Here is a 15,144-nt window from a genome sequence, read left to right as displayed (position 1 = left end):
GAGTCCAGCTGCCGCCAGCCGGGAAGGGAGGGCGGAGCTCGGGCGGGTTAAGGGCGGCTGGCAGCTCGCGAACTCCCAGTAGAGGCGGAGCGGGGTCCGCTTCCACCGCAGCGGGATCGCAGCGCCATGGGCCCAGGGCTGGGCTGCTGCCTCCTGCTGCTGCTGGGGGGCGCGGGGGGGCTGGGGGGCCGAGGGGTGCGGCGGGGACCCGAGCGAGAGGAGGGACTGTGGGGCAGGGCGAGGTATGAAGATGTCGAGAAGCACCTGGGAGCTGTGGGTGCTCTCTCCAAGCAGTACTGGCGGTACCTGGCGTGCAAGGTGTGGCAGGAGGGCTGTGAAGAGAAAGAGGTGGAGGAGGAAGAATCCGGTGGCAGCCCAGGTAACCACCTTCCTCCTTTCCCTCCCTCTCCCGTGCCGAGAGGGTCTGAACACCCCGCTCCTCCTACCCCAGGGTTCTATGTCCGCAGCCCCCGTGGACGCTGTCCTGCCCTTCCCAAGAGTCGCTGCCGCGGGCATCCGCCTCCTCACCTGGCGTACCCCGGGGTCCCACAAACCCGTGCTCCCCCCCGAGCCCGTTACCTGCTTAACTCTCCCTGTCCCGCAGCCCGGGCTGCCTGGCAGGGCAGTGTCTGGGCTCCTGTGCAGGCGGGGCGGCTGCCGCTAGACGTCTCTGCCGAGCATCCACGCAAAATGCAAAACAGACACTCACTGGCTCGGCTCGGCTCAGATTGGTGCCTTTTCCAGGCTGGAGCTTGCCGCTGGTGGGCCATGATTACCTGGAGGTCCTCTCTGCCTGGTACTGCAGCTTTCGCAAGTGCTGCAAGACTGGAGACTGCAGGATAGTGAACAACATCACGGGTAGGTGCTGCGCTGGGCAGGGGAGACCCGAGCAGCGTTTGTCTCTGTTACCTCACGCTGCAGTCTGTCTCTCTCTCTCTCTCTCGTTGGTTGGTTGTGGGTTTTTTCTTTTAAAAAGTATATTTTAACAAGTGATGTAAGTAAAGAGCATTTCTGAGCAGAGTGCTCAGCTTACGGGAAGGCAAGTGGCTGAGCTAAGTCCTCTTTCTTGTTATTCACCTGTAGTTATGAGACTGCAAGACAGTTTGCTCCCCGCTGTACTGAGTATCTGATCTGGTTTGCCAGGAGTCCTCCCTCAATCCTGTAGCTCCCAGGCATATACAGTGGGATCCAAACTGGCCCAGTATCCAGCCCCAGTTGAGCAGGTACCTGGAAGCCCTGTGTGTCAGCCCTGGGCAGGTGTCATTGCTCTTTGCTTGCCTTGAGACTTCTGGTATCCGTAGTCTCTGCTGGGAGCTTGTGAGGGCTTCGGTGCTCTCTCCAGCCATCAAATACCTCCTCCGCTTCCCAAAGGGAAAAGCGGGTCAGTGGAAGATCTGTGTCTTTTAGCAGTCAGCAGCTGACACGGGCAGGGCACAGGCAGCCTGTCCAATTCACCCTGTGGCTGTAGCACCACTCAGGGCTGTGCTCAGACAGGCAGCGCCTGTGCAAGCTTGGTGCCCTGCCACGTTATCTCCTCTTATTCCCACCTGCAGCAGTGGCAGCAGCTGGGCTTGCAAGTTCAAGCTGAGCTCTTGCTCTCTTTCCTGCAGGGCTGGAAGCAGACCTCAACAGGCAGCTCCACGGACAGCACTTGGCCAAAGAAATCGTCATCCATGCAGTGCAAGGGTTCCTGCAGAGCCCACAGCCGCAGAAGGCTCTGGTCCTCTCCTTCCACAGCTGGTCCGGCACAGGCAAGAACTTTGTGGCCCGGCTGTTGGCCAGTCACCTGTACCGGGATGGGCTGGAGAGCATGTGTGTCAGGGTCTTCATCTCACTCTTCCACTTCCCCCATCACAAATACATGGACTCTTACAAGGTGAGAGCCAGCAACACGGTGTTGCTGTGCAGATGTGCTGGGGCTGTCTGGCATGGAGATCGTTTTCTTCGCAGAAGGCTGTAGCGTACTGCTTGTGGGGTTTGTGAGAAGAACAGTGTTAAGACACTGGTCTCTTCTCCTAGGTAACAAGCAATAGGATGAGAGGAAATGGCCTCAAGTTGTGCCAGAAGACTGTTAGATTAGATATTAGAAAAAATTTTTTGCTAAAAGCATGGTGAAGCATTGGCACAGGCTGCCCAGGGCAGGGGTAGAGTCTCCATCCCTTGAGGTGTTCAAAAAAACATGTAGACATGGCACTTCAGGACGTGGTTTAGCGGGCACAGTGGTGTTGGGCTGATGGTTGAACTGGATGATTTTAGAGGTCTTTTCCAACCTTACTGATTGTATGATAACACAGCAGTGTTGGCTACTGCTGAGCAGCACTGGCACAGCCTCGAGGCCTTCTCTTTCTCCCACTCTGCCCTTGCAGTCACTGGGCTGGGGTGTGGAAGAAGCTGGGGGGTGTACACACAGGAGAGAGCTGCCTGGATCTGAGGGACATTCCATGCCATTTAATATCATCTCCAGCAATAAAAACAGAGGGGAGGGGGTTTTGGGGTAGGAAGCCACTACGCAGTCTGGCTGGTTATCAGCTGTAGGTGTGAGATATTGCGTTTGCACCACTGGCTTTGACTTCTTTCTTCTTTCTCTTTTCCTCAGTCATGAAATGATCTGTATCTTGACCCACATATTTACATGCCTTTGCTCTTTCTGTTCTCTGCCCTGTCCTGCTGGGTGGGAGAGGATGAGCCAGGGATGTGGTGTTCAGATTCATAGAATCATAGAATCACCAGTTTGGAAAGGACCCGCTGGATCATTGAGTCCAACCATTCCTAACACTCCCTTAAACCATGTCCCTAAGCACCTCATCAACCTGTTCCTCAAACACCTCCAGGGAAGATGACTCGACCACCTCCCTGGGCAGCTTGTTCCAGTACCCGATGACTCTTTCTGTGAAGAATTTTTTTCTGATATCCAGCCTGAACCTCCCCTGGCGGAGCTTCAGGCCATTCCCCATGCTCAGCTGCTGGCCGGGGTTAACCCACCCTCAGGCTCACCCTCTGCCCAATCTCCTGGTGCTGGTGCCAGCTGCTGGGCTTCTCACACTCCTTCCCGCTGCTCTGCAGGCTCAGCTGGAGAAGCAGATAAGTGAGACTGTGCAGCTCTGCAAGCAGTCCCTGTTCATCTTTGATGAGGCAGAGAAGCTTCATTTCAGCCTCCTGGATGCCATCAAGCCTTTCATGGCTCGACATGATGGCCACAAAATGGATTACCGGAGATCAATCTTCCTCTTCCTTAGGTAATTTCTGGGCCCCAGAGGGATGGGGAGGAACAAAGTGGTGGAATTTGTCCCTTGAGGTGTGTGACATGAGGAGCTCAGACTGCAGAGGAGGGGAAAGAGGTGTCCAAGGGGCTGTTGCCTCCGTGGTCAATTTGCTTATTGATGCCGGGCATCCTCCCTGGGCACGGGGCGTCTGCAGGAGGAGCTGAGGTCCAGCTTAGTTGGGACACCCCAGCCAGCATCTAGGCTTTGAGACAAGCAACCAGTGGGAGTGGGAGTGAGCGTGGTGTCACCCTGGAGAGCTGAGCAGGGAGATCCCAGACACCAGGGAGCAAAGCTGAGGCTGCCGGTCTTGGTGGGCACTGTTAGTTGGGAGTGGGATGGGGGTGGCTGCAGGCTGGGGTGCCATCCCTCTGCTATGCTGTGAGGGCTGACCCTGGCACTGGCTCACCCTCAGGTTTAGTGATTGGAGGCCAGTTCCCTGCTCATCAAGGGGGAGAAAGATTTTATGGCATGTGTGCATCCCAGTGCTGTCCCTGATCCAGGGCTAGGTGGGACACATCTGAACGGAGAAACGGGACATCTCCAAAATGAGATGTGAGGTAGGCACATGCCTTACATAGCCAGTGAGAGGCGCTGAGGAAAGACAAGAAGCTTGGGCTCCCTTCAGTTTAGGATTTACAGCCTTCAGCTTAGCTCTGGGAAGAAGTGTTCCTGCAGGCTGGAGGTGGACAGAGCATTTGTTCTCAGTCTCCCATGTTCCAGGCAAGCATTCTCAACTCTAATCTTGGTGGTTCCCCAGGGAAGTTTTTTGCCCATGGAAGATTTGTATCTGCACCGAGTGCTTGAGGAGCTGAGCACATTTCAGTCCTGCCTGCGTGGTGGAAGGAGCAGATTGTCCCTTATTGCTCAGGGCAGGGTGGACATGTTGCTGGCTGCGGTGAGGTGACCTTGTGTCCTACCTGGCAAGCTATGCAGAGGGGACGTCAGACTCTTTGTGCCATCAAGCAGAGGGAGCAGGGCGCCTCGAACTGTAGCAGCTTGTAATCCTGGGGGAGGTTTCATCGTAGCTGGTGGCAGGGTGACACAGGCATGCTGCGGGGGGGCTGGCTCTGCCTCAGGGCACCTTTTAGGCACCAGCCTGGTCCTGCAGCTTCAGCCAGGTTTGGGTGGTGGGGACAGGGTGGGACTGGCCAGTTGTCCTTGGTCAGAAGGTGGTGGTGGTGGGGAAAAGTGCGATCTTACTAGGTTTGCCTCCCTTCCATGTGGGGAATGGGTCCAGAGCCTCCAAGAGAAGAGGAAAGACAGGCGCAGAATCCATGTCTCCCAGTGCCTCTCTGCCTCCCACCACTCAAACCCTGCAGCCTGCTGGTTCCCAGTATGGCCAGCTCACTGGTGGTGGGCGCTCAGGGCAGGATCTGTTGTCCGAGGCTGTTGCAAACCCCTTGCCATCATGCAGGGGCTGCCTGGCTTGGAACTGCTTTCCAGGGTGAGAGGCTGCCCCGGGAGCCTCAGTGAGTGTCAGGGTCTTGTGGAGTCCTTGCGTGGGAACCGCTCTGCTTTGTCCCTCAGGCACAGGATGCTTTGCCAAGTCCTGGGCTGCCAGGACTTGAACCTGGACCTTTACTTCTAGTGGGACTTCTGCCACGTGCTCTGCCCTCTAACTCGGACTTCCAGTGGTGGTTTCTTTGTTGTGGAGCCAAGTGTCACCTGCGAGGTCCATGGCCTCCCATCCAGGACAGGAGACTGCCAGAGATGGAGGATTCCAGTGGCTCCTGGACACACCCTCTGAGAGAAAGCTGCTGCCCCAGGCTCTGGGCTGGCAAAGGAAGATAGCTTTATCGATGCCTATAGAAAGGAGTTCTTTGGGCAGAAAGGTGGTTCCTCCACATGCTGGCATTTCAGATGCCGATCCTACACAGTGAACTCTTCATTGCTAACAGAACTGCTGAGGCCTGTCCGTCCAAGAGGATGCTGGCAGCCCTCAGTAGTATCTCCAACGGCATAACTGAATGAGCTCCCTTCTGTGTCCACAGCAATCTTGGCGGCAATACTATCAATGAGGTAGCCCTGGACTTCTGGCGAGCAGGCCGGGTGCGGGAGGAGATCTCCATCGAGTACTTGGAGCAGCGGCTGCAGCTGGAGCTGCTGGAGCCTGCAAGTAAGAGCTGGGCTTTCTTGCGGGGTGGTGTGAGCAGGCTGCCCCCAAAACCGCCCCTCCAAGCCGGCTCTCTCCTTGTTACACAGCACCAGGCACCTTCTGCTGCACAACAACGTGTGCTGTGGAACAAGCCTTTATTTAAACCCACATCCCAGGGTTATTTGCAGTGTGAAGCCCTTCCTTTGTCCACGTGAGCACAGCGCCGCTGCAGCAGTGAGGTGTGAATCCTGCTTGTCCTGAAAAGGGCCATGTTGCGAGAGGAAGCCAAACACCATGGCAATGTGTCAAAACTTCTCTGGGGATTCAGGCTCCTCTTGGCATGAAGTGGCCAAGCTGTGGTGACGTTCTGTGTTCAGGCTAAGTGCTGGCCAGCTCTGTACAAGAGGAAGGCTGTCTCTCATCACCTCTGGCTGGATAAGCTCTAACAGCCCTCCCCGGGAGACACAGAGGGATGCCAGCTCTCAGAGGAAGCTTCTGATGTTTGTTTTGTCTTGCTTTTTGCTACAGAGAACGGTTATGTCTGCAGCCACCTCCTCAAAGAGAACCTCATTGATTTCTTCGTGCCATTCCTGCCACTGGAGTACCACCACGTGAAGCTCTGCGTACAGGATGCCTTCTTGGCCCGTGGACTTCCATACACAGAGGCAGCCGTTGACGAGGTAGCCAGGATGATGGTGTTTGTCCCCAAAGAGGAGAAGCTTTTCTCTGCACAGGGCTGTAAATCTGTAGCCCAACGCATCAATTACTTCCTTCCTTGAACACCAGGTGGGACACCACCAGTGGTGAAGGTGGTTCTGCACACCAGGAGCTGCTCTCCTTGCAGGTCAGGGCAGTAGCTTGCCCGGCCCTTGCACTTGCACAAGGACAGGTGTAACCCCTCACTACTCTGAGGGCTGTTTGCAGGGAAGGAGGTGCGGCCTGCCCAGCCTAAATCGTGGGACACAGGGACAGCCTGCTGTTTTAAAGTCGCTTCTTCTAGCAGGTAGTGCCTGAGGTGGTGATTTGGTTGTGATGCTTTGTTTCACATGAGTGGGGGTGTCCAAGCCTCTGGTTTGTTGTCGTGTAATGAAGGCTTTGGACAGCCTCCTCCTGTTGAGATGGTCTGGAAGCCACATCCTCATCATCCCTGTCCTATTTTCTCAGTCACTTTACAAGCTCTCAGATTACACAGAAGTGTTTCGCTGGAGTTGAGGTCTTTCCTCTGTTGCTGTCCTGTAATCACAAGGCATCTGCTGCTCAGGGACACGCGTGCCAGGATTGTGGTTTGTCCAGGGAGGCCCCCACGTAGAGAAAATACCTGAATAATCTCCTCTGGAGATGTCAAGCCCATGGCCTCTCGCTTTGCAGTGTCCCTCTCTCATCGGAGTCTTCTGTTGCATGGAAGCAGCCGCAGGGATGAAGTGAACTGCTGAAATCATTTTTCTAGCAGTTTGGTGAGGAGTCCGTTTGCTTCTCTGCAAAACGGAAAAGGGGAGACTTAATTCCCCTTTTGAGAGCAAAGCGCAGTTCAGGAGGATGGTGGCTGGAGGAACAGGCTGCAACTGAATTTGGATTTTCAGGGATGCAGTGAGCTTGGGGTTTTTTTAACCTCTTTTCTTTCCAGAATGTTGTGTGCTGTGGATTTTTGGCTAGTATCAGCATTACTACACTAAGGGGCTGTTTGCTGTCTGGGTACTTGCCAAGTGATAAGTATGTTACAGCAGGACCACAAAATTCCAACCGTGTTACGGGAATCACTTTGTGACCTCTGGGTCAAAACTCCCTTCCAACACAGCTATGCTGGAGTGCTGAGGTGAAACAGCACATGCCAAGGACAGGGATGAGCTCCCCAGAGACCCCATGCGAGGACCTTGTATCTGTTCTAAGCTTTGAACCTCTCTGTGGTGCCAGGGATGAGCAGCACAGCCTCTGGGAAAAGACTGACCAGACACTTCCTAGTTCTGCAGACTTTGAGTCCGTGTTTCCCTCCTGGCACACCAGCTCTGTTATCTAAGGAGGCTTCACTGTCCAAGGCAGGAAAAGGAGCCAGCTGCTTCCTTATTGCTTACCTGATGCAGAGTTAGTTTAAACCTACCTGGGCTTTAGGGCTCTGTGGTCAGAGACGTGGTTATGGACCATCTCGTACTCATGCGTGTGATACCTCAAGCTTCAGCCTGTGAAAGAGCAGAGGGAAATGTGCCTGGGGAAGTCACCTGGGGAGGGAGGGCACAGCCCCACAGGACACAGCTCGGGTTCTGCTTTAGAACGTGGGCAGTGTTCAGACAGTTCACTTACCATTAGTGTGGCAGCATAGGCCAGGATAACCTATGGGATTTTTAAAACAGAAAAGAATCTTCAGCTGTTCAGGTGAGACTGATGCTGTTTGGAGTGGGAGGGGGTCACGTTGTCAGCCATCCCGCCAGCGCAGGCTGGTACGAAGTTGACACGTTGAGCATTCTTGCTGTCACTCATTAAGGAGGTGGTGGAGTTACTAACTAAGGCAACTGTCAAACTAATGATGCAAGACCCTGTGCTCTGCCACGTCACAGTTGCATATGCTTAAGAATTAAGTCAGGATTTGATTGTGCAACTCCAACAGCCACAACTGCTCTCCTCCCACTGCTCCACAGCCGTTTGATTTCAAAGGCGTAAAGATTCTGCTTTTCTTTGCAACCTGACAGGATTAAATATTTTTCCTTTTTTAAAGGTTGACAGTAATCTTGTCTTTTCTACCCAAAATAAAAAAACTTCAGGTCAGTACTGAACAGCTTTAAATATTCCTTAAAAGAACCCCAAACAACCCAGCACATACTCAGTTGCTTTTTTGCCAATAAAATATTGCAACCTTTATTTAAAACAAAATGCAAATTGGCAAAACTTTGTGGAACGACAAGCAAAGAGGCCCTTCAAAGGGCCTTATTTACATCAAGTTTAACACTGTTCGCAGTTCACAGTCAGACGATAGTGAGAGAATTAAATTAGAAAAACAACCAAAATATATTACAATAACAATTAAAAACAAAAACAGTTGACAACACTGGCAGAGTGATTGGTGATTAACATGTGTCATTTAATCCATTTCTACCCTCAACGGGTTCACTACCGATAACAAACAGTGTGCAGAGCCGATCGGGCTTTACCTCCCATGCACAATGGACGCATTTGGAAGGATGACCTGCTTTGGTACAGACACTTCTTATGATGTAGGTATTACAAATAACTTGGGTGTCCCATAACCTCTGATTTCCTACCTCCAGGGAAGAGGCTGAAGGTTTTGCTCCACACTATGTGCCATAGGGGTGCAACCCCAGTGCCCATCCACGCTAGATGGTGCCACTCGCACCAGAGTGGGAGGTTTCCCAGCCTGCCACAGCCACTGCTCTTCATTTGTCCTGCTAGCTGCTGGTTACCAGCAGGGCAGGTTGATTGTTTTAAAAGAGAAGATAGCAGCCTGTTATGTTTGCACAACCAGATCACCTGGATTCATGAGCACCTGTCACAGCTGCTGATGCCCAAGAGCACCAACAAGCAAAACACAGAGTGCCTCAGCTGCTGGGGAAGCCTTAGGTAAGCAGCACAGACATCCGGCTCTGGATTTCTTTATGACTGCAGAGTATACCCACCCTCCCTGTCCACCACCCACTGCCTTTTGGGGAGAGGCTGCTCTGTTAGCACAGCAGTTCTGTGCAGCTATTGCCCCACACTGTGGGGTTTGGTTCCTGCTGCCCGCAGAGCCGTGTGCCATAAAACTCTTGCATAAGCACACCTGGTGGGATGTCAGCACATGTGTTTTTGGCTGTGTCTCACCACAGAGGCCAGTGGTGGTCAGGAGAAGTGTCCTGTGTGAGGAGGACGGGAACAGACAACCCCCTTCCCCACTGCTGCTCCATCCAATTCTGCTTTCCCAGCGGCTAAATTTGGTGCAGTCCCAAGAGCCAGACTCTTAATTCAGTTTCACTCCTGTCAGCACTAATGAAAAAGATGATTAATAACAAGTGCTGCCAGTCAGACAGCTGGGTGCACTGCTGTGGCAGTTACAGAGAGTCTACAGTGCAGGAAGAGGAGAAGGAGAATTGCTCCTATGAGTCCCCACAGGAGCTGGGAAGAGAAAGTGCCCCGCATCAGCTCACTCGAGTGAGCGCGTGCTTTGTGCTTGGCATTCCCAGGCCTTATGTGACGCCATCCCCTGGTGCAAAGACAACTACTTTAAATTCTGGCCCATACTAGTGCAAGTGAGAGAGCCTGGCTGCAACTGCGTCCTCGCCCCACCAGGCTGCCCAACAGGGGTGAGGAAAGGAGTCACAACAGGAGCTCATGCCTTGTCCCAACCATGAAGAGTGGAGCAAGAGATGTTCTTCACTGGGACAAATAATCAGGCTCACTATCCTTGGGCTACTCTGAACATACTGTGCAAGGCTGCAAGCAGAGAAGCTGCTACAGTAAAGACCTTTAAGGCTGAGCAGAAAGCCAGACCTAGCAAAAGGGAGAAGGAACGGCAACAATTTTAGCAGAGTAGCTGTGGAAGGAAGAACAGCTGAACGGTAATGTACAGCAGAACCAGCTTTCCCAGACATGACTGTATTGCTCTCCTGCCAGAGGGTAAGGGAAATTCTAGTTTGGGAATAAAACTGTTGGCACGAGAAGCAGCAGCAATTCCTATTTAGGGGAAAATCCCCCAGAGCCAAGTCAGAACTGCCTCTGCCATGACCCACCCACCTGATGGGAGTAAGACAACAGGTAAGAGCAGAAAAAACCACTCTCCACAGGAGCAATGACAGGCAAATCCCCAAATTCCACTGTCCTGTGTCTCTGCCACTGGAGGATCAGCACTTAATAGGCTTCTGTGTTGGCCACAGGGGTTGTGGAGTCTCCATCCTTGGAGATATTCAAAAGCCATCTAGACATGCTCCTGCTCTAGTGTCCCTGCCTGAGCAGGAGGGCTGGACCAGATGGTGGCTAGAGGTTCCTTCTGGCTGGTGCCATTCTCTGACTCTGCAAAAGCAGGTGGATGCTTCAGCTGTCCCTGCCCACTGTCCTGTCTCACTGCTCATTGCCTCTGCCATGGGGAGGAGAAACCAGGCAGCATCTGAAAGGGAGTGGGGATGACCAGGGGGAACCAGTCCTCTGCTGGGGCACAGTTTCTTTGGAAGGGTCAGAAAGGGCTGAAAGAGGGGAGGTTTAGTAGTTAGAAATTTCAGGATTTGATTGCTGTTCTGTCACTTTTGCTGGAGCTTTTCTGGAAGGCTGGTATTCACAAAAAAAAAAAAAAAAAAAGGCTTCTTTCAAAATACTCATCAGAGTGGGACTAATAGCCTTAAAATATTCTGGTTAAAATACCTTTCCCCTGAGAATCACTCCAGTTTCAGTCCGTTTGTCCTAGGCTGAGGAGCAGCACGATGATGAAACCACGTGATTGTCTGCAGGGCAAACAAGAGCCGCCTTTCTGCCCCCTGCCCCGAAGAAAGCTCTCATACCTTTTCAACCCTTTTGATTGTTTAAAAGGCCAAGTGAAGCAACACTTCAAGCTGCCTTTCCTTTGCAGGTCACCTTTCCAAAGGCAGTTAGTTTGGTGCGCAGCCATGTACACCTTCAGTAAAGATGACTGAAAGAGATAAGGTAAATCACCAAAGCCCTCAGCAAAGTCTACAAGATAACGGTTTGATATTCTGCCTCACAGCTGAGCACTGCTTTTAAAAAGCATGTTACTCAGGATAAGTTACCTGTGTTGTACTTTCATTTGCCTCCACTTAGGAACCAGCTCACTGGAGTAAAACCAACTTGTAGGGATAATTAATTCACTTTACTGCCTCTCACTTGGAGTGGAGGGGTTGCTTTTTTTTCTTCGCCATCTCATTTACTTGGACAGTGTAGCTCACATGGCCAAATTTACATCACATTCTGCTCCCTGGGTGAGTATTCATGCATCGTGACACAACCTTCTTTACCACACGCCAACCCATTTCTGAAGATATTTCAGGCTACCGTCTCGCTATGTTCATAAAAAAAGACAGGGACGTGCACCGAGACAGCCCAACCTACTCCCAAGCACCAGCGGGCAATGGTTCTAGACAGACATGGAAGTGCCCCTCTCCTAAAAATCACATCTGTGCCCCAGCTCAACGCTAAACGCTCAAACTAAAAGCAGCACAGTCACACTTGTTAAAAACAAGTTGAAAAAGTGTTTTAGCTAAAAATCAAAGATTTAAGGTGCAAAGCAAGCCAGGTCCTCTACCATCACTAATGGTGTGAAGTGAGCAGCATGCAGAGTAACGTATTTGGAGCCAGGTATCAGGCCTGATTTCTTTCTCTCTCAAGCCAACAGTTAGTTGAGGTCTTCCTACTTGCCAATACGTTTACATCTCAAGGAGTTCTGCGTATATGCAGAAGTCCAGCTTTTTGAGGCCACGACAGTCTACAAACAGCACTAGGACCAAGGAAGACGGCCACAACGACATGACTGCTGTCATTCCAGCATTGGCAGTAGGCATCAGAGACCGTAACCTAGTGGGAGCTCTTTGAGGCGGAGCCGTAACATTTGTTGTCACATCTCAGGCGGAGGAGTGCACAGTTTATGTGCATGTTCCCTGTGCCACCACGTGAGATTCTGGCCTAGCCTTAAAAATACAGGAATAAATACCCCCCAACTACAGCTGTGATTCCCCCATGTGCTGACGTACCCAGTCACCTTCATATGCAGGGAAGCTGAAAGCCTGTGAGACCAGTAAGCACTGTAAGGTGGCCCAGGAAGCTATCGGTATGAAGTGTTAGCGTTACACCAACAGTAGGGACTGGTCCAGGGAATCCTGCAGCAGTGAGGGCGTGGGGCAGGCAGGCAAGGCTGCACTCTCTGGCTCTCCAGCTGCCCCCGCTGAGCTGTGACTGCCAAAGGAATTTGGAGAACGAACGGCGAAGGGCAGCAGAAGCTCTGCCTTCCCTACCATGGGTCTTCAAGGTGGTGAAAGTGAATTGGGGAGTCAACCTGGTAACAAGTTAAAAACAATCTAGAGCTTAAAAAAAAAGCCAAAACAACCCACCCACCCAATAACAACACTGGCAAGTTGTGCAAGAGCCCCAAACTACTCACAAAAGACCATCAAGCAGCACCTGTGCTAGACCACTAGAAATAGGTATCAACTGAGTGAAGGCTGTGTGGCGGGGACAGGGTAGTCCAGTGGTAAGTCTGCCCAGCATCCCTGACGCTTCCAATACAACAAAGATGAGAACGTGTGATGGATGAGGTGGACGGGAGTGAAAAGGGATAGCTTCATATATTAACTAATTTTGCAGTTCTCATTTCATCAGCAGCAGCGCTGTGGAAGTAAGCCATCTGGGCTAGTGCATCCACCTCCAGCAGCTCCGAATACTGTCAGTGCATTAGACCTTTCCCTCAACCACACACGACCTCCCCCTTCAGAGTTGCTTCAGCTCGGACTGCTCAGCAGTAGGTACCAACGGAGCCCCAGTGCCTTTCCTTTGCCTTGTCAGGAGACCTAAGCATGTGTTAGTGCAGATGGGAAGGATCTGTACAGTTGAGCGGTCTGCAGCCACTCCAGTACTCCAGCTATCAAACATTAAACCACCCTTCCCAGAGCGAGAACCTGCCATCGATTCTTCTGCCTCTCCAAGGGAGAAGCAAGGAACTTCCTTCCCTTGCCATACCAAGCAGATCAGACTGACTAAGTAGGGACAAATACTTGATGTTCCGTCCTTTACAGCTTCAACCTACCCTCTCCATCCCCATTCTTTGAGATGAACCTGTAAACGTGAGGAGAACTCAGTGATCTGAGGTACTTCACAATACTCAAGTATCAGTCTTTCCTTTTGAAAGCATCAGTACAGAAAAAAGTGCCCCCCCCCCCCCCGCGCCGTGTGTATTTCTCTTACCCCAATTGACAGTAGCTACCTTTGCACCACATCGCTGATTTCTTGGACGCATGACAATAAGTTATTAAGGACGGGGTTTGCCCCAGGAACACTAGCAGCTGCTGAAGACACCTGCAGTTCCTGCAGGCTGAGTTCCAGTTTGCTCACGGCTTCCCGGAAGGCAAATTTGTTGCGTGTATGCGGGATGCAGTCCACATAGCCTGAGCAGTAATCCAACAGCTGGTGCCCTGTGTCCACCAGCTGGCTGTTTGGTGTCGGCTCGGTGATGGCACTTGAGAGAAGATCTGCGCACTCCAACAGGGCTTCCTTGCTGATTTTGTCTGCGGAGATTTTCTCAGCTGCCTGTTTGGTCTTTCTTAGCGCTACCTTCGTGCCAGCCGTGCCATTGGCCATTTTCACTGGGGAAGTGGAAGACGATGACAGAGGCACTTGAGGTGGAGGCACCACTGGCCTCCCAGATTTTCCACCAACAGGTGCTGCTGCCTTCTTACTCCCTTCGCTTGATTCCAGTCCGTGCTGCGATCCCGCCACGTTGCTCAGCTCTTCTGCTGCATCTGAGCAGGCAGCTGGCTGTTGTAGGAGCTTCATCACTGGTGGTGGAGGTGGAGCACACTTTGGTTTTACCCGTCTGGGCCGGTCCCTGTCGCCGGAAGAAGTGACCTGATGCTCAGATAAGAGCTTAAATTTATTACCCTGAGAGTCTGTGCCAATGAGCTGCACGTCTGCTGGAGTGTGTTTTAGAGTGGGTGAGATTAGGACTGGCACTTTGTGGTTATGAGTGGTTGGAAGTATTGCTGCAGCCTTCACCGGAGATGACCACCCTGGTCTCTCACCATCCTCAAGGGCCCCTTGCCATGGGCCACTGTTTTTTTCTTTGCCCTTAGCAGCTGCTGCTAGGCCTGGACCCTCCTTTTCTTCCAGTGCAGAGGGGGTTCGGAAAGGGAGTGCTGTGGCACCCCTCGGCAAGAGTTTTGCTTTTGGTCTCTCTCTGGTCAAAGTAGGGCCTTCTTCAAACCTTTTTGGAAGCAGGTCATTGGCCCTCCCCGTGATCTCATCAGGCTGAGAGGAGGTGGACACTGTCCGTTCCAGCTGAATTTTTGACCTCTGGGAATTTCGGGGAAGGGTCATTGCCATCCTATCTTGCTCTGGAAGCCCTGAGGACATGGAAGATGTAGAGTTTGACCTTGGAAAAGGTTTTGAAGCTTCTTCGTTACCAGTGGATTTTCCTGGTCGTAAACCCAGCGTCTTTTTAATCAAGCGTGGTGTAAAGAAACCAGTGATGCCCGACCACCCACCACCAGTGCTTACGCCCCCGCCACTGCTGGTACCAATGCCATCGTCGTTGTAGAAGGTCCTCTGCACAAAGGCCCCACCATAGCACTTGGGCGGCGCCAGGCTTGTGTCCTGCTGTGTGTGAGCAAAAGAGAACCCATCCACATGCTGCAAAGAAGCAACAGAGGAAAAGTTACCGGTCAGCTCGTATTTCTTATGGGGCTGATTCTCCATCTCCCGGAAGGAACTGCTGCGCTTGGGAGGCGTGGGAGCATTCCTCTTCTTCATAAAGGAGCTGAAGAAGCCACCTTTTCTGTCCCTGGTGAAAGTGGTCTCTTTGGCATCCTCCAGCAGGCTGCTGGGTGACTTGTCCCTCTGCTTGCGAGGCAGTGCGGGAGACCCACTGGTTGGCTGTGTGCTTCTGATAAAACCTAGACAGAAGAAACAAAAGTGAGTTTGCAAGATTAATTTCCATTTCCACCTCCCTGTCCTGCAGCGGCTTTATAAGCCTGGCATATTTAGCCGCCCAGATTCTGCAGAGACCAAGAGAGGAATTTTGCACTTCTATTTTCATGCAAGGTTGGTGTGCTTTTGATTTTTTACTTTTTTCCTACTTCTGCATGCATGATT

At 52.1% G+C, this 15,144-nt stretch overlaps 2 protein-coding genes across 6 annotated transcripts in view; one reads left to right on the top strand and one right to left on the bottom strand.

Annotated features, from left to right (window-relative positions):
* Window positions 1-126: 126 nt before the first annotated feature.
* On the top strand, window positions 127-10,815 carry TOR3A (torsin family 3 member A). The gene is made up of 6 exons (XM_009560154.2): window positions 127-379; window positions 745-858; window positions 1,611-1,876; window positions 3,064-3,236; window positions 5,255-5,379; window positions 5,887-10,815. The coding sequence occupies exons 1-6, from the start codon at window positions 127-129 to the stop codon at window positions 6,135-6,137; spliced, it is 1,182 nt and encodes a 393-aa protein (XP_009558449.2). The 3' UTR covers window positions 6,138-10,815.
* Window positions 10,816-10,952: 137 nt separating this feature from the next.
* Window positions 10,953-15,144, bottom strand: part of ABL2 (ABL proto-oncogene 2, non-receptor tyrosine kinase) — a 46,053-nt gene continuing 41,861 nt past the window's right edge. For 3 of the 5 annotated variants that reach the window (XM_054073696.1, XM_054073697.1, XM_009560136.2), the window contains exon 11: window positions 10,953-14,945. In XM_054073696.1, coding sequence (XP_053929671.1) covers window positions 13,258-14,945 — 1,688 coding nt within the window. In that variant the 3' untranslated portion in view covers window positions 10,953-13,257. The remainder of the gene's footprint in view (window positions 14,946-15,144) is intronic. The other 2 variants (XM_054073698.1, XM_054073699.1) reach the window with 1 other exon arrangement.

This window comes from Cuculus canorus, chromosome 8 (assembly GCF_017976375.1).
Source record: "Cuculus canorus isolate bCucCan1 chromosome 8, bCucCan1.pri, whole genome shotgun sequence".
Classification (NCBI taxonomy): domain Eukaryota; kingdom Metazoa; phylum Chordata; class Aves; order Cuculiformes; family Cuculidae; genus Cuculus; species Cuculus canorus.
The sequence above is the reverse complement of the archived record's forward strand: the minus strand, read 5'-3'. Positions and strand labels throughout refer to the sequence as shown.